The sequence below is a fragment of the Ursus maritimus genome, unplaced genomic scaffold (assembly GCF_017311325.1).
Source record: "Ursus maritimus isolate PB19 unplaced genomic scaffold, ASM1731132v1 scaffold_29, whole genome shotgun sequence".
Classification (NCBI taxonomy): Eukaryota; Metazoa; Chordata; class Mammalia; order Carnivora; family Ursidae; genus Ursus; species Ursus maritimus.
The window spans coordinates 31,002,454-31,021,069 of NW_024425452.1; the positions used below are offsets into that span (position 1 = coordinate 31,002,454).

Sequence of the window (18,616 nt, forward strand, 5' to 3'; positions counted from 1 at the left end):
GAACTTTAGCTGCCTTGGCCATCCGAACTCCCATCTCCTTAACTTATGGCTTTCCCCCTTCCTATACTGCATCTTGGAAACTCTCTTTAGGCACTAATGCAGAGACGATGTCAGGGCTCATTTGTTTGTTTCCTTGCCCTTAGGGATCATTGTCCTATGCTGTCTGGTAGCTAATGCTTGAAAATGTTTATTTCATTTATTTTGTTCAGCTTTTGTTTCCAGAGAATAAATCTGGACTGTGTTTCCCCATCTTGGCTGGACTGTAATTATGTATTTGAGAATTTTATTTTTATAAACCTAAATTAAATAAAATAAAATTAAATTTCATATTAATTTTATCCTTTTTAATTCTCTTCTAACATTTTGCATTTTTTGCTTTAATTAGTATGTGAAAAATGAATAAACATTATTTCTGTGTGTTTGTCACACAGATAAAACATGTAGTTTAGAGTAAGAGCAGGGATAGAGTTCTGAGGCCTTCTACTAGGGATCAACGTGAAGTTCTCCTCAAACCATCAGGCAGTGTTCCCTGAGAATAATGATTCAGAGTTGCAGGATCATCTCACGTTAACAGCATGGAGCTTACATACCCATCTCCTATCCACAAAAACAGTGAGACAGTCTTTATCACTTTCTTTGCAAAAATGAAGGTATTCTATGTTTATTGCCTTCCCTAAATTTAGAAACTGTCACAATGAGAGTTTAGTTTATTCTATATGGCTTTTTCTTAATGAATTCATATTGGTATCTGCAGATCTCTGCTTCCAAACAATTCTATACTCCAGAATTGAACTAAAAATCCACATCAAGATAACACAGACCTATAGCTTCCAAATTTTACCTTTTTTTAAAAAGAGCCATTTGTTCATTTCTGATTTTCCATCATTGCTATTTATCATGACTTTTCAGAAACTGCCAAAAAACTATAATGCAATTTTTTTCAATATTCTGCTTATTACCTTCAGTATATTACGCAGCTTTGTGAGGTTCCTTCTATATAGACGAGATTGAAAACATATGGTTAAAATTTTTTTAAAAAGTCATTGTGTTAGAAAATTTTAATGAAATTTAAATCTTTCTTATACAGCTTCACCTGGTAAGAGTTTCAACTGTATTTGTTTTTTGTTTTGGGGGGTTTCTTTTCTTTTCTTCTTTTCTTTCTTTCTTTCTTTCTTTCTTTCTCTTTCTTTCTTTCTCTTTCTTTCTTTCTTTCTTTCTTTCTTTCTTTCTTTCTTTCATTCTTTTTTTATTTTTTTAGAGAGTGGGAGAGAAGAGGGGCAGAGGGAGAAGGAGGGAGAGAATCTCAAGCAGGGGCCACACCCAGAGCAAAGCCTAACACTGAGCTTAAGTTCAGGACCCTGAGATAAGGACCTGAGCCCAAATCAAGAGTCAGATGCTTAATTGACTGAGCTACCTAGGTGCCCCAACCATATTTGTTTTTAAGATTGTCAGTTTGAATGCTATTATCCATGATGGAGAAAAAAGAAAAATAGGAATCTTACTTGAATAACTAAATAATACCCGGTGTCCAAGTAGTAGTCCCAAACTGTCACTGCTGTTTTCCTTGGTCAGAACATAATCTAAACTGTCATTGCCATTTCTCTTCATAATCCTGAAGTACTCTTTTAGCTGCCCTTGCCCCCGCCCTCTTCTTTCTTTTGGAAAAGGCTTGGTCCATTCTGTGGCGTGTCCCTTTCCTGCTATTATTTTTACAGGCTCTCACCATTCTTATAGGTTCACACCATTCCTATATGCACCCAAAGCAGGTATACTAATAAATTTTTAACCCTAGAATAAATCACTGTAAAGCAGTGCATAACTGATTACATTCTGTGAAAACTTATCATTGATTAGAAATTTAGCTTCCACACATGCACAAAGTAAATCCAAGTATGGGAAATAGTTTCTGGAACCAAAGTTTGGGGTTTAGTGAATTCATGTAAAATGACTTCAATAATTGAATTTTTTTAAAAAAAGCAGCCATACTAACAGAGAATCATCAGATTAGCAACAAAGTGACATGACGAGGGGCGCCTGGGTGGCTCAGTCATAAAGCATAAAAGTCATAAAGCCTTCGGCTCAGGGCGTGATCCCAGGACCCTGGGGTCAAGTCCCATGTCAGGCTCCCTGCTCTGCTGGGAGCCTGCTTCTTCCTCTCCCACTCCCCCTGCTTGTGTTCCCTCTCTTGCTGGTTGTCTCTCTCTCTGTCAAATAAATAAATAAAATCTTTAAAAAATAAAAAAAAAACAAAAACAACAACAACAACAAAAAAACCAAAGTGACATGATGATAATGGCAAAGTTACATGGTCCAAACTTTTGTGTAAAAAAATTGTGAAGCTGGGGCACCTGGGTGGCACAGCGGTTAAGCGTCTGCCTTCGGCTCAGGGCGTGATCCCGGCGTTATGGGATCGAGCCCCACATCAGGCTCCTCTGCTATGAGCCTGCTTCTTCCTCTCCCACTCCCCCTGCTTGTGTTCCCTCTCTCGCTGGCTGTCTCTATCCTGTTGAATAAATAAATAAAATCTTAAATAAAAAAAAAAATTGTGAAGCTTTCCATCTTGAAATCATAACCTCTTAGTCAATTGTATTGTATTATGGAAGACTTACTGAAAATAAACAAGTTCATTTACTGTCAGATGAAGTTGGTTTTAAGACAAACTCGTAATTGTGGTATATTATCTTGACTAGAACAAGTTCATTTCCTTACTTGTCTCTGGAGGTGGCTTCTCATTGGTCTATGATTCCAATGGCCTGAATGAACAACAGTTAAGGATCAAAACCTCTTTGGATAGGTAAGTCGGAAGCATTGATTCTGGGTAAAGTAGGAGAGCCATGGACATCCTCATATGTAGATGTCTAAACACTGCAGTGGAACTATTCATCCCAATATGGCACATTGTTACATACCTCTCATGAAAACAATCAATAAAACATTTAGCCAAGAATGGTACCTACTTTTGTTTCTGAATAGCTTGTAATGATAACCTGCCAATAAAGAGTTGCTGAGAATTGTGTAGGACACAGTAAAAAGGTTCTTTTAGCACTTACAGGAAGCTTACATAGTTAGTTTACTGTACTCAAGAAGTCTACAAATCTGGTAGAAGAAATAGGATTCTGAACTACTACAATGGTTGCAAATGTTAGTATTTAGCATAACATTCATTGAGTGTCTACAAAGTACCAGATACCATTCTAAGCACTTAGGATACTGTAACCAACAAAGTAGACAAAAATTCCTGCGCTTATGGAGTTTACATTCTAGTGGGGGAGTGGGTAGAGAGTCAGAAAATAAATAAGATAAATAAGTATGCCAGATAAGTGAAACTAGGGGATTTTATAGACTACTGCTGGAAATACAATGCAAACCACATATGTAATTGTCAATTTTCCATTAACCATATTAAAAAACTAAGAAGAAACAAGTGAAATTAAATCTCATTAAATTTTTTATTTTGGAATAATTTTTGGTTTACACAAGTTTGCAAATGTAGTACAGAAAATTGGTGTATAGGTGCGCCTGGGTGGCTCAGTCGTTAAGCGTCTGCCTTCGGCTCAGGGCGTGATCCCGGAGTCCTGGGATTGAGCCCCACATCAGGCTCCCTGGGAGCCTGCTTCTTCCTCTCCCACTCCCCCTGCTTGTGTTCCCTCTCTCGCTGCCTGTCTCTCTCTCTCTGTCATATAAATAAATAAAATCTTAAAAAAAAAAAAAAGAAAATTGGTGTATACTCTTCACTCAATTTCCCTATTTTTAAGGTCTTATATTACTGTGATACATTTGTCAAAATTAAGACACCAACACTGGTACATTACTATTAACTAAATCACAGTTATCTACTATTTGGATTTCATCAGTTTGCCCATTAATGTCCACTTTCTGTTCCAGGGTCCGATCCATGATACCGTATTGCATTTAGTTGTCATGTCTCCTTAGTCTCCTCTGGTCTGTGACAGGGGATATCAATTTTAATAATATATCTTATTTAATACAATATATAAAAATATCATTTCAAACTGTGATCAATATTTATATTATCTATTTTTTCATACTAAGTCTTCAAAATACAGTATTTATATTTACAACATATAAGCACTTTCACAGAAAGTACTTAGTCTGCATTTACATCTCACAAGATTTACATTTGAAAAAGTAGATTCACATACTCAGGTTCTAAACATACTTAAAAGTCTTCCAATAATTGCCCAGAACGTTTTAATGAACCTAATTATTTTAAAAATTCTGTTCCTCAGACGCACTAACCACCTTTCAAGTGCTCAATAGCCTATGTAGCTAGTAGTTACCATTTTGAACAGTACAGCTCTAGACCATCGTAAGGACTTCTGGCTTTTATTCTGGGTGAGAAAGGGAGCTCTGGAGGGTTTTGAGCAAAGGAGTGACGTGATGTGTAAAAATACATAGCCAGTAGATATGATAAGATGCAGTAAGTGAGGAAGGGCTTTCCCGCTGGTTAAGTGGCTAGCCAGAGCTGGGAATGCGAGGGTGCTAAGGACAGTTTTGGAGTTAACAAGTGACAGCTGTAGCTCATTTCCTACACATACACAAAACCAACCAGGCCGTTCCACCATACACCATATGTTCTAACGCTGGTACAATAAAGACATCTCTTGGACTGGCAGAGAAGAGAAAGCGTTGCCTTGAACCACAAAGCCACTTTAATAGTAGAGGCCCAGCGAAGGTAGATTAGTAGGGAGGTACCCTTTCCCTGAGGGCACCTGAGCTCCTAAATGGGACAAATTCGGAGCGAGGAGGCAGATCAGGCCAGTTCAGGCCACCGCAATCCAGGCGGGCTTGTGAATTCTGACAAAGGGGAGGGCCCTGGCTTGAAGACGAAGCGCGGAGTTATTTTAGGACAGCAGGAAGGCACAAATGCAAGCTCAAGGACGAAAAGCACCGAGATTCTTGCGCAAGCCGCAGAGTGGAAGGTAGCTCTGCGAACGAACATTTCTTGCCATATCCTCCCTAAGTCGGGCAGTGGGGAGGGCGAAGGACGGAATCGGTGGCAGCGCGGCGGCAAAGGCCAAGTCACAGGGCAGCTTTTAGGTCCTGATGCTGGGAGCAACGGTCCCCGTCACTATTTTCCTCTCACCTGGTAGCTCCGCCCAGGGGTGGCTTCCTCCCCTGCAAAAATCTGGCCCGGTTAAACGGGAAAGGGCAGGAAAACTGGCCTATTGACACCGGGAAACGCCTACCAAATACCAGCACCTAGGTACCGCCCGCGCCCATCGGGTGGAGTCAGAGCGCAGGAACCTCCTAAGGCGGAACTGGCGGATCGCAGGGAGCGGGGCGGTGCTGATGCACACAAGCCAATCACGGCAGACGCTTGCACGTGACTAGAACTGACCTATAGGCAGTCGCGACGATAGCGGCGGGGAAATTCAAACGTGTCTGAGGAGAGGGATCTGGATTCCATCTTTTCCTCCCAACTGCGCTTTCTGGCGGTGAGTTCTCGCTCGCGGGCACGCCGAGGAACGGCGGCAGCCGGTGTGTGGGCTCTTTAGCCGCGAGGGCCGGTGAGTGGTGAGGGCGAGGCGGGGAGGACTCAGAGCCTGGTAAAAGACGTAGGGCGCGGCTAAACGAACTGAAGGGGGAGGGGAGGTGTCCCTGCTTCCGCCAATCCAGCTGGTGGTCAGGAAGATTTTGTTGAGAACCCAGGAAACAAGAGGTGGGTGTGTACCTCGCTGAAGAGGGCCTGGCGGGCACCTGGGGAAAGTTTTGGGGGAAATGAAATCGTCTTCCAAAGGAAACGCCCTCTTCTCTGATGTTTTAGAACAGGGGGAGGAGACGGTGACCCCGTTCTGACAGTTACCTTTTGAACCGGACTTCAAATAGTGGTATCTAGCTGCCCACCTTATCGCCCCTTTTTATTGTCAAACTCGAGGTCAGGGGCGTCATTGATATCCGTTATCCTGGGCTACTGGGTAAATGTCTGAGAATCACAAACCTGAGATTTACAGGAAGAACGACTGCAGACACTTTGCAACATCACCACCGTGCAGATGAGCAAGTACTCAATGCTATAAGAATACAGTGGATTTTTGGTTTTAGAATGATTAAGAGAGCAAATCATAATTCTGCCAGATAGGCATAAGAACAAGCCTTGTAAATATCTCATTTATCAGTAAAAGGCAATAATGTGTATATATTCTGCTTTGAAAGCGCAATGTGCAGGCTTACTCGCATACAGCAGGTGAATAAAAAAATGGTTTTCATTATCAAAAATATTCTTTATGTCTATATGTCACTACCAGAATTCAAGCAACCATTACCTCACGTTTAAAAAAAAAGATGACTGAATTTGCAAATGGCCCAGAGGAAATAATTCTGGAAAAAGAGTGAAAGGAAAGTGTGGAAGAAAAATGGAAAGTTTGAAAGCAAGGAAGGCAGCAATTTCTGTGTTGTGCAATGGCTTCGTTGAAGTTCTTTTGGGAAGAAAAGGTGTATCTGGCCTATTGGAAACCTTGCTGGACAAATTACAAGGATGTGCTGTTGTTTTTATGCACATAGTTTCATGAATACTACTCTGATAATATCTGTGTTTAGATGTGTTCGTGTAACTAATGCTTTCGACTTTTGGGTTCTAAAAGGCTAGTTGAAACATTTTTTTTTCTTTAATGATAGTAAAAAGGAATGATTTTTTTTTTTTGCCCTAGAAATGGAGGCTGAGGATTTAAGTGGCAGAGAATTGACAATTGATTCTATAATGAACAAAGTAAGAGATATTAAAAATAAATTTAAAAATGAAGACCTTACTGATGAGCTAAGCTTGAGTAAAGTCTCCGCTGATACTACAGGTGAGTTCCTTTTCTTTGAGTGCCGGCTAAGGTGAAAGTATGAAGTGTTAACCACTTGTATTTCATAAATGTAATTTTCTCAGTAATTGTTGCTTACCGATTAGACTACAAACACTTTATATTTTAACCCTTCTGTGTGGAAATGTTCCCACAATTTTCTGCTTTCTTAGAGACGGAAACTGACTATAGTGTGCTCTTAACTCTTCCATTACTATCAGCTGTTATTTCTGTTGATATGTCTGCCATCAGTAGATATGCCATTTTTTTCCATTCCTTTTTTGCTGCAAACTGAGAAAATGTCATGAATCTTAATGAAATTACGTAGAAACTTAAAGTCAGACACTCCATTTTTGATTGGGGAGAATCTTCCTACTACTCCCCCTTTAAATCTCTTTTCCCTTCCTTACTCTGTTCCACGAGAGTGACTTCCCTGCTATCTCTCCTATATGCTAGACCAGTGCCTTTGTTCTTGCTCTCTGCTTTGAACACCATTCCCAAGATTATCTGCCTACTCTTAGCTTTTCCGGGTCTGTTCACAGGTCCTTTCAGTGAGGCCTTTCCTAACCCACCTATTTAAAATAGCAGCCTGCTGGTGTGAGCGTGTGTATCCTTTCCCTGTATTATTTTTCTCGACAGCATTAATCACCTTATATCTAATTTACTCATGAATTTATTTGTTTTCTGTCTTCTCCACTAGAATGTGAGCTCTGTGAAGGAATGATTTTTATCTGCTTTGTTTTATCTACAGGGCTTAGAGTGGTGCCTGACATGTGGTAGATACTCAAATTTTTATTGGATGATGAATGAGTAAAAGTGCCCAAAGTTTAATACCCTAGCTTTATGAACATTTAGCTCAGAAGCCTAATTCTTTTTATATTTCAGATTATTGAGGTTGTTTGAAAAGTGACCTTTGGATAAATTTGTTATATCTATACTGACTATTAAATGGATGAGGGATTGACAAGAATTGGAAGAACCTGAAATCTAGTCATGATGGTAGATCATATTAACTTGAAACAACCTAGAAAATAGTCATTTTGGTGTTAAGCAAAGTCTTAGTGGAATATTACCATACTTTATTATGTACTTAAAATAATGTTAAAGCTTGCACACACCAAAATGAGTACTTATTTAAAATTCTTAGCTAGGGGCGCCTGGGTGGCCTTCCGCTCAGGTCCGTGATCCTGGGGTCCTGGGATCGAGTTCTGTATCATGCTCCCTGCTTGGGGGGGAGCCCGCTTCTCCCTCTCCTTCTGCCTCTCCCCTGCTTGTGCTCTCTCTCACGTGCTCTCTCTCTCTTTCAAATAAATAAAATCTTTAAAAAGAAATAATAAAATTCTTAGCTCGGTCAAAACTGTAAATACTTAATATATATTGATAACTGGGATATAAGACATTATCATAAGTATTGAGGGAAATCCAAAGATTAAAACCTTGGTTTCTAGGTGACAAGAATTTATGTAATCACTACACTGCACTGTAAAATATGTTTGGCTTCAAATAAATACTAACACAATAAAGACACAATTTAAGTTCTGAGTAAAGAAAGAATGGAGTGCTCAGAGGCATGAGGAGTTCATTTGCAAACACAGTGTTTTTGTTTTTTAAATTTTATTTAAATTCAATTAATTAACATATAATGTATTATTAGTTTCAGAAGTAAAGGTCAGTGATGAATCAGTCTTCTATAACACCCAGTGCTCATTACTTCAGTGCCCTCCTTAATGTCCACCACCCAGTTACCCCATCTCCCTACCCCTCTTTCCTCCAGCAACCCTCAGTTTATTTCCTACGCTTAAGAGTCTCTTATGGTTTGTCTCCCTCTCTGGTTTTGTCTTGTTTTATTTTTTCGTCTCTTCCCCTGTGATCCTGTTCTGTTCCTTAAACTCCACATATGACTGAGATTGTATGATAATTGTCTTTCTCTGATTGACTTATTTTGCTACCATAATACCCTCTAGTTCCATCCACGTCATTGCAAATGGCAAGATTTCATTTTTGGGGGAATGCCTGGGTGGCTCAGTCAGTTAAGTATCTGCCTTCGGCTCAGGTCATGATTTCAGGGTCTTGGGATCAAGTCCTACATCGGGCTCCTTGCTCAGCGGGGAGCCTGCAGCAACCCCTGCTTGTGCTGTCTCTCTGACAAATAAATAAATAAAATCTTTTTTAAAAAGGTTTCATTTTTTGATGGCTGAGTAGTATTCCATTGTGTGTGTGTGTGTGTGTGTGTGTGTGTGTGTGTATGTGTGTATCTGTGTATACACATACCACATCTTTATTCATTCATCTGTTGATGGACATCTGGGCTCTTTCCATAGTTTGGCTATTGTGGACATTGGTGCTAGAAACATAGGGTTCAGGTGCCCCTTCGGATCACTACATTTGTATCTTTGGGATAAATACCCAGTAGTGCAATTGCTAGGCTGTAGGGTAACTCTATTTTCAACTTTTTGGGGAACCTCCATACTGTTTTCCAGAGTGGCTGCACCAGCTTGCATTCTCGCCAACAGTGTAAGAGGATTCCCCTTTCTCCACATCCTCACCAACATCTGTCATTTCCTGACTTGTTAATTTTAGCCATTCTGACCAGTGTGAGGTGATACCTCATTGTGGTTTTGGTTTGTGTTTCCCTGATGCCAAGTGATGTTGAGCAGTATTTCATGTGTCTGTTGGCCATGTGAGTGTCTTCTTTGGAGAAATGTCTGTTCATGTCTTCTGCCCATTTCTTGATTGGATTATTTGTTCTTTGGGTGTTGAGTTTGATAAGTTCTTTATAGATCTTGAATACTAGCCCTTTATCTGATAAGACATTTGCAAATATCTTCTCCCATTCTGTCAGTTGTCTTTTGGTTTTGTTGACTGTTTCCTCTGCTGTGCAGAAGCTTTTTATCTTGATGAAGTCCCAGTAGTTCATTTTTGCCTTTGTTTCCCTTGCCTTTAGAAATGTGTCTAGCAAGAAGTTGCTATGGCCGAGGTCACAGAGGTTGCTGCTTGTGTTCTCCTCTATGATTTTGATGGATTCCTGTCTCACATTTAGGTTTTTCATCCACCTTGAGTCTATTTTTTGTGTGTGGCATAAGGAAATGGTCCAGTTTCATTCTTCTGCATGGAGCTGTCCAATTTTCCCAACACCATTTGTTGAAGAGACTGTCTTATTTCCACTGGATAGTCATTCCTGCTTTGTTGAAGATTAGTTGACTATTGAGTTGAGGGTCCATTTCCGGGTTCTCTCTTCTGTTCCTTGATCTATGTGTCTGTTTTTATGCCAGTACCATACTGTCTTGATGATCACAGCTTTGTAATAGAGCTTGAAGTCCAGAATGGTGATCCTACCAGCTTTGGTTTTCTTTTTCAACATTCCTCTGGCTATTCAGGGACTTTTCTGGTTCCAACACAGTGGTTTTTTTAGACCTCTTATAGACTAATGTTAGCGCAATGGAAGGGAGGTAAAAAAAAAAAAAAGGAAAATTAAATTAGTATCAGGCTTGATTAAATTTAAAATAGGGGCGCCTGGGTGGCACAGCGGTTAAGCGTCTGCCTTCGGCTCAGGGCGTGATCCCGGCGTTGTGGGATCGAGCCCCACATCAGGCTCCTCTGCTGTGAGCCTGCTTCTTCCTCTCCCACTCCCCCTGCTTGTGTTCCCTCTCTCACTGGCTGTCTCTATCTCTGTCAAAGAAACAAATAAAATCTTTAAAAAAAAAATAAAAATAAATAAAAATAAAAAAGCGGAATTATGAATATGCTGTCTTAGTAAAAAGCAGAAACAGTAATTTGTAAAAGCAAAGATTTTGCCCTTATTGAAGGCAACTGAAACTGATAGAAGGAATGATAGTTTCTCGGGAAATCTGAATTTATTGTTTAGTAATGACTAAAATATCCTGAACAGGAGACTGACATTAATTCAATGTGTCTTTTTAAAACAATTGACAGTAAAAAAAGTTAAAAAAAAATTACAACATGAAAATTATGGAGAAATATGGGTAACTTGGACGGAGAAGAAAATAACCATACCAGTTACTTATCTTTTATAAATTAGTTTTGTTTAAATGGGTTAAAGGTAAGTTTGAGGTATATGGATATAATGTTGGATGGATGAGGTTGTAAAGAAGGTTATGTTAGGAATGGGGCAATAAGTTTTAAAATTTTAAATGAATAAGTCATTGATGAAGAATTTCCTAACAAAGTTGTTACGGGTAGTGGTGGGAGATGCTTAGGTTTTCTTTGGATAGTTAGGGTGCCAAAACAGAATTCTGCTAGAGCATAAAATTTTTACATATGGTCTTTTTAAAAGCTACTTATAAAACTTATCTCCAAAGTTTTTCTTTCCTTCAAAATATATAATTTTAGGAGTAAAATAAACTCTTATAAAGACATATATGCAGTAAATAGTTGCTTATATTTATGTGAATTGTTAAAGTTTTAAAGTGTTTTAAGGAGCTTATGTACATTTATACTAAGAATATAAATTATTAACTAATTTGAAAGGAAAGTTCAAGTTGGCATTTGTTGTGGTATATTTTGTTTCTCTTATTCAGATAACTCGGGAACTGTTAACCAAATTATGATGATGGCAAACAACCCAGAGGACTGGTTGAATTTGTTGCTCAAACTAGAGAAAAACAGTGTTCCCCTAAATGATGTTCTTTTAAATAAATTGATTGGTCGTTACAGTCAAGCAATTGAAGCCCTTCCTCCAGATAAATATGGCCAAAATGAGAGTTTTGCTCAAATTCAAGTGAGATTTGCTGAATTAAAAGCGTAAGTATTCACTTTTTAACTACATTTAACTAAGTACATTACATAGCACATAACTACATTATAAAAAGAAACATGTCAGGATTAATTGTCAGAAAATTAATATTTTTTAACCAAATCCTTTTGTTTATAATTAACACGTGAGTATTGTAAACTCTGTTTACTTTGTACGTTATTTCCACAAAAGTTACTTATTTTGGACTCTGCCTGAAAAGATTTTAAAAACTAACGTAATAGTATTTAATTTTACACACAGAAAAAAACAATATCCCATGTTGCTTGGGAAATTGAATAAGGAGTTATCAAACTTAAGCTTTGTCCTTTTTCTTAAAATTTGACTCTAAAATCTTTATTACAGTATTCAGGAGCCAGATGATGCCCGTGACTACTTTCAGATGGCCAGAGCAAACTGCAAGAAATTTGCTTTTGCTCATATATCTTTTGCACAGTTTGAACTATCACAAGGTAATTTGAAAATGTCAAGTCCAAATTTTAAGTAATAGATAACTTCCTGCTGTAACTCACATTGTAATGTTAAATCACCCATATGATGTAGAAATTTGAGGCAAACGGCATGGAAGTTGATCAGATGAGAATACGGGGGAAGAATGCCACAAAGTGTAAATGCAGAGAATATTTGTTATACTAGCTTTTCTACTTGTAGAGCATAATCCAGGGAAATAAGCATGAACATCATATTTGTGCTATTAATTAGATTCAGGAAATGTCTAAAGGAAGGTGGCTTTTTCACTGAATACTCGTGTGATAGAAAGATACTAGATACTTAAGTTAGCACTTAGATAAACTTTCCTTATGCTATGGTTTCATAATACTGAAATATATATCAAAATATAATTGTAGCATTAATTGATAGTTCCCCTTTTTAATTAAAAAGAAAAGCAAACTGCTGTAGAAGCTTTTATTTCTTGTTCATTTGATTCTTGCATAGTCTGGGCTTTTTGGATAGAACTGTGGCAATCTCTTCCTCAGACGTTTTTAGCCTACCCATTCTTTAGTCTTTTTCTCATTTTCTGGGGCTTTTGGATCCATGTCAGTCTGCCCTCTAGCCTCACATTTCTAATTTTCCCTCTGTTCCAACCCTGATCCCATTTACTACAAGTGATGCACCCATCAGTATTGGTTTGGCTCAGCCAGAATCCCCATCATGGTGCCCAAAGCAGCACTCAGTCACTGGAGTGTATTTCCCAGGATTGAGGTTGGAAAAAAGCATTGTAAAAACCCAGGAAATGGTTTGAAAACCCTGAACTTTTACTTATAATATTTCTGAGTCCTAATTATCTGAATCATCTCTAACACATCCTGTGACTGTCAGGTGACTTTAAAAAATATCATTCCTTTTCTGCCTAGGAAAATTGATTACTCCTTGCTTATTAGAGTAAATTTGGCCAGGCCTTTAATACCCTCTCACTCCGCTTTACTTAAAACATTTGTTGAAGTATAATGGCCTATCAATAGCAACTATAAATTTTATCTTTAGAACATATAAATACTGAAAATCTCAAATTTTGGTATCTGTAAAAAAGAAAGCTTTATCACTGCAATGTACTAGTGGCCTCAAGGTCAAAATTGTCATTATTTTGAAAAAGGTTATGAATAGGCTCTCAGGAAATATGCACATCTTAGAAATCGTGTGTGTAGTTTGGTGTGTTTGTATATTTTTGTAACATTGGAGGACATTCCATAGTTTTTATCAGACTCTCCAAGGGGTCTATGACCTTATTAAGCTCCCTAATTACTAGTTCTTATCTAAGCCTGCCTTTCTTCTGCTGCTCTAAAATGTTCAAATCCTGAAATGCCACTACTCTGAATAAATGTATACTTAGCCACTATCAGATATATTTATATTCTTAAAATTTGTAAGTTGTCAGAAACTAGGGGTCATCTCTTAATCATTTTTAAATCCGAAGTGCCAAGTGCATAGCATAGCTGAGTCGCTCCCATAGGTGCTGATTACACATTCCATATGATCCATGGTGTATACATTTGATATTTGTAAATAAAATTCTAGACAAAATATATTAAGTTTCAACTGAAATTTGGTGGTTTATTTGTAGTCAGATAATTATAGTAGTCTAAATTACTTGCATTTTTGGGATGGTATAGCTAAGTCTGGTAGCTAAAGACTAATCTTCGTTATTACTTTTTAATATATGAATCCTTTTGATAGAGGATTCCCTTTAGCAAAAGATGTCGACCTTAATTAAATGTTGTCATGAACGATATTTATTATACTGCATTGTAATAGTTTGGTGTTCTTGGGACTATAGTAATATCTAGGGCTTAGTTTTCCCTTTTACTAACTTAAGTTTCTGTTCTATTTGGTTTTTGCTGCCCCCACTTTATACTGCTTTGTTATATATCATTTACTTTTGAAAATGGACAATGGTGATAAAGCTCATGCATAATTATGTTAATTACATATTATATAAGTAAACTATTTGACAGGAATTATTACTAAAAGAGAAATTGCTTTTATTTGCTTATGAAATAAGGTACATGAATCTTGGAATAAATATTTTTGCCTAAGCCTTTTAAATTTTTCCCTAGATCCTGATGAATAAGTATCTGGGGAATGATGATTGCTGCATTAAAATGACAATTATTTTTTACTTTGTTAGGTAATTTCAAAAAAAGTAAACAACTTCTTCATAAAGCTGTAGAATGTGGAGCAGTACCACTGGAAATGCTGGAAATTGCCATTCGGAATTTAAACCTTCAAAAGAAGCAGCTGCTTTCAGAGGAGGAAAAGAAGAGTTTAGGTAAACGTATTAATGTGTGCTACTACTTTTCTGTGGTAGATTGTCTGCAAAAAAGAATACAGGATAGTATTTTATTCCTTTATTTCTAAAGATTTTTTACTTATTTGAGAGAAGGTGCATGCACAGGTGGGGTTGGAGGGTGGGACCAGAGGGAGAGGGAGAAGCAGACTCCCCGGGGAGCAGGGAGCCTAATGCAGGGCTCCATCCCAGAACCCCAGGATCATGACCTCAGCTGAAGGCAGATGCTTCACCAGCTGAGCCACCCAGGTGTCCCCAGGATAATATTTTAAAGAAAAATACCATCTTTATAGAATGATCAAAATCTAAGATTAAATTTTAGAGGTAAAGGAGGTAGGACTTTTAGAAATAACAAAATCTTTATTAACCTTTTTGGAATTGTTTTTCCCCTAATCAAACTCATTAGTAACACATTAAAAACAATTCAATCTAAGCAAGAGAATGGCTTTATATTTAGAAATAGGGAATGTGCCTTTATTCTGGCGAAACAGGCATGTTATTATGAATCAGTTGCAAAGTATAGTTAGAGAATTATCTTCATAACATCTTCATGTCTGCATATCTTACTTGGGGACAAATGTTTACCATGAATGATCTTTTTAAATATTCTTATTTGTGAGATTACTTTTTTCATGTGTTCCTTATATCTTTATGAATTTAATTACAATTTAAAAATTTTTACAACATCTACAGTTTTGACGGCTCAAGAATCATTCCCCAGTTCACTTGGACATTTACAAAATAGGAACATCAGTTGTGATTCCAGAGGACAGACTACAAAAGCCAGGTTTTTGTATGGGTAAGGAAACGGAGTCTGTTTTTTAAATGTTCATTGTATATTTATGTTATTTTTACATCTGCATAAGTATTTTAATTACAGTAATAACATTAGCAATTAACAGAAAAACATATGTTAGTATTATTCTTTTAAAAAATGGGGTATTTTCTTTCTGTATAGTGAGAACATGCCCCCTCAAGATTTGGAGATAGGTCATCGAAATCCCTTGAAACAAACAAACAAAGCTAAACGGGTAAGTTATTTTTAATCTACCTTGATTAAAGTGATAGCAATGAGGTATATGTTTATTTCCTGTTTGGTTACTTAATCTTTCAAAACATTTTTAGTCATGCCCATTTGGAAGAGTCCCAGTTAACCTTCTAAGTAGCCCGGACTATGGGAAGACAGATGGTTCAGTTGTACCAAGTTTTACAAAAAGGTACGTTTGAATGTTTATTTTTTAATTTGTTTTCAATTGATGACAGAATGGTCGCAAAGTCTTTTATTGCCTAATAGTAATTATGATTAAATTTTTATTTAGTATTAAAGGTTTCCGAGTCTTTAAATGATATTAGGGACAAGGGAATGACTTTATTTTGCTTTCTCACTCATTAAAAATTATGGCTCCCGTCAGTGGAGCATATGACTCTTGATCTTAGGGTTGTGAGTATGAGCCCCATATTGGGTGTAGAGATTACTTAAAAATAAAATCTTTTTAAAAAAATTAAAGGAATGATTAACAAATTAGGAAACACAGAAGAAAAAATATTAGGTCAATATTAAGCTTAAAAGTTTATGCAGATGTTCTTGGGGTAAAAACTCCTAATGTTTGGACATTTCTTACTTATGGATAGCCTCTCTGGTAAGAATCTCTTCCTCATGTGTATCAAAGTCTTCATAGCAGGGGCGGGAACAAATTCTTTGCCAGCTAGTTCAAGGAAAAGAGCCACTATGAGTGGGAAAGATGATAAATTCACTCATTTGCTTCAGAACCCAGGGTATCAGGAGGTGCAGAAGGGCGGATAGAGATGAAATGTTGTTCATCACGTGCACTGTGTTCTCCTTCCTTCACGTTGAGTGTTTATCCCCTTAAAGGAAGTGGGAATCTATTAACCCAGCTTAGCTGAGGAAATTTTTCTGGTCTGTTCTTAACTCTAATCATTCTTGATTTCTTATTTCTACTAGAGAAGGCTCCTTCGATTCCAGAGAATCATTTTGCAAATAAACTTCAGAAGTACAACTGCTTGTTTTTAGTTGGCATCCTCTTTAATTAAAATCCTGTCATGCTTAAGGCTTGACTAAAGATAGATATTATGAGAGCATTTTGGTTGTCCAAAATCTTATGAGATGACTTCTGTCGTCTCCATTTCAAATACCTAGCTGAAAAATAAAGGAGACTTTCTCTCACTATAAAAAAATAAGAACAAAAACAAACCAGCCATTTTTTTGGTGCTTGTTATGTCAGACTATATGCTAGGCACTGGAGGCCTGTGGGAAGGCTTATACTCTAGTCCTTAAGCTATTTGCAGTCTGAAGTGTAGTTTCACCTACATACTGCTGTCCCATTCTCCTTTACCGCAGTCATACTTAGCTATAACTGTTACTTAATACATAATGAAGAACTACTTACCTCTATCCCTTTTGTTATCGCCCAGTGCCTAATTTAGTTATATTTGTCCTATAATCATGCTGTTTTTTAAAAAATTTTTTTTCAAGAGATATTTTCAATTAAGAAGTGTACATATTGTTAAAAAGTCAATCTTAAATGGAAAAAAATAACACACTGAAAAGATTAATTTCAAGTTAAGCATTAAAACTATTTTGTTTTGTGAGTAATAGACAGACCTCTGGATCAGAACTCCGAGATATGATTGTGCCTGGATCTAAATCAAGTGGAAATGATTCCAGTGAATTGAGAAACTTTAAGGTATTTTAATTTTTTAATCTTTACATGGAGCAAAGGTTCCTGATCCAGGATCCATGGAGTTCTTTTTGTGGGGAAGGGGTCCAACAGTGTTCCTGCAGCCCCAAGAGATAAAGGACCACTAATGGGAAGTGGTACAGAAGTCCTGAACTGTTCCTCCAAAACTGAGGTGATAGCAAAATGATTAATGATCTCCTAAAATACCTTTGAAATAACAATTATTATGCATATGTTTAAGCAGATTAGTTGGCCTGGGTTTGGGAATACCTGGGGGAGCCATTCCCCCCAACTTTTGTTTCTTGGTGTGTTTAATCATATGATCTGACAAGGCATCTTATACAGCAATGAGAGTAAATTGTGATGTATCTTTGTAAATTCAAAGATACAATTTTAGTCTCTAGTGCACTGATTTTTAAGGGTTATACTATTCTTACCGTACTCCAGTTCAACCACTGACCTCACAATCTGGGTCTTTTCAATTTGTATTTTTTGTGATTCCTCTCTTTCGTGGTCTGTGCTTATTATTTTAACTAACCACAGCTATCTTAGAGACTAGAGCATTATTGTGTCAGAAGTTTAGTTTTTGGATTTAGAATAACTACTGTTTTAGACTTACACAAATCTTAATTTTCACTAACTTCTTTTTGGGATAAAACATAATCATAGTAACAAAATAGTGAGGCATGTTTTATGTTGGATTTGAAATTTCAATCTCTCTTTTTAAGTGAATATATTTTAGCAGTTGATTATATCCATTGAAAGCACATTGCCCAAATATATGGTTATGGCCATTCCCGATGCCCTGGTTAGTAATTCAAGAAATTAATCTTCTCAGAGTTTGTGAGTCTACATCTGATTATAGTAGATAATGTAGTTAGCAACCTTTTCACAGAGATGAGACTTCAGTATTTTGAACACTAAGACAAATTAGTGCTGTTGTTGTTTATGAGACTTTATTTTTTTGTTATCTTATTTGTGTAGTCTATTCAAAATATCCATTCCAAGGAACCTCTGATCTCAGATGAGAAGAGCTCTGAACTTATTACTGATTCAGTAACCCTGAAGAATAAAACTGAATCAAGTCTTCTAACAAAATTAGAAGGTAAGAGAAAGAAAATAAGCTTCCTTAATTAACACCACTTTAGGGACACCTGGATGGCTCTTCGGTTAAGCGTATGCCTTCAGCTCAGGTCATGATCCCAGGGTCCTGGGATTGAGTCCCACATTGGGCTCCTTGCTCAGCAGAGAGCCTGCTTCTCCCTCCCCCTGCTTGTGTGCTCTCTCTCTCCCCCCCCTTCCTCTTGCTCTCTCCCAGACAAATAAATAAATAAATAAATAAATAAAATCTTTAAAAAAAAAAAAAAGAACACCACTTTGTTGCTTGTGAAATTTGACCAGCCATCTAAGAATTGTAATGTAAGACTGTATCTATATCCCTTTAATCTTGTATGCCAGTTGAATTATATAGAATGTATGAAAAAGTACTGAATTCTGTAGCAAAGGAAGTTTATTTGCCTAAAAGGTGCATAAAAAGAAGAGGGTAGGGAAA

The 18,616-nt window shown here is 37.3% G+C and overlaps 1 protein-coding gene across 2 annotated transcripts in view; it reads left to right on the forward strand.

Moving 5' to 3' along the window:
* The first annotated feature begins 6,673 nt into the window (after positions 1-6,673).
* The window catches only part of TTK (TTK protein kinase), a 40,273-nt gene continuing 28,330 nt past the window's right edge, over positions 6,674-18,616 (forward strand). For both annotated transcript variants that reach the window (XM_008684855.2, XM_008684857.2), the window contains exons 1-9: positions 6,674-6,812; positions 11,348-11,570; positions 11,926-12,032; positions 14,207-14,347; positions 15,059-15,164; positions 15,324-15,396; positions 15,491-15,582; positions 16,983-17,070; positions 18,049-18,169. In XM_008684855.2, the coding sequence (XP_008683077.1) occupies positions 6,674-6,812; positions 11,348-11,570; positions 11,926-12,032; positions 14,207-14,347; positions 15,059-15,164; positions 15,324-15,396; positions 15,491-15,582; positions 16,983-17,070; positions 18,049-18,169 (1,090 nt within the window). The remainder of the gene's footprint in view (positions 6,813-11,347; positions 11,571-11,925; positions 12,033-14,206; positions 14,348-15,058; positions 15,165-15,323; positions 15,397-15,490; positions 15,583-16,982; positions 17,071-18,048; positions 18,170-18,616) is intronic.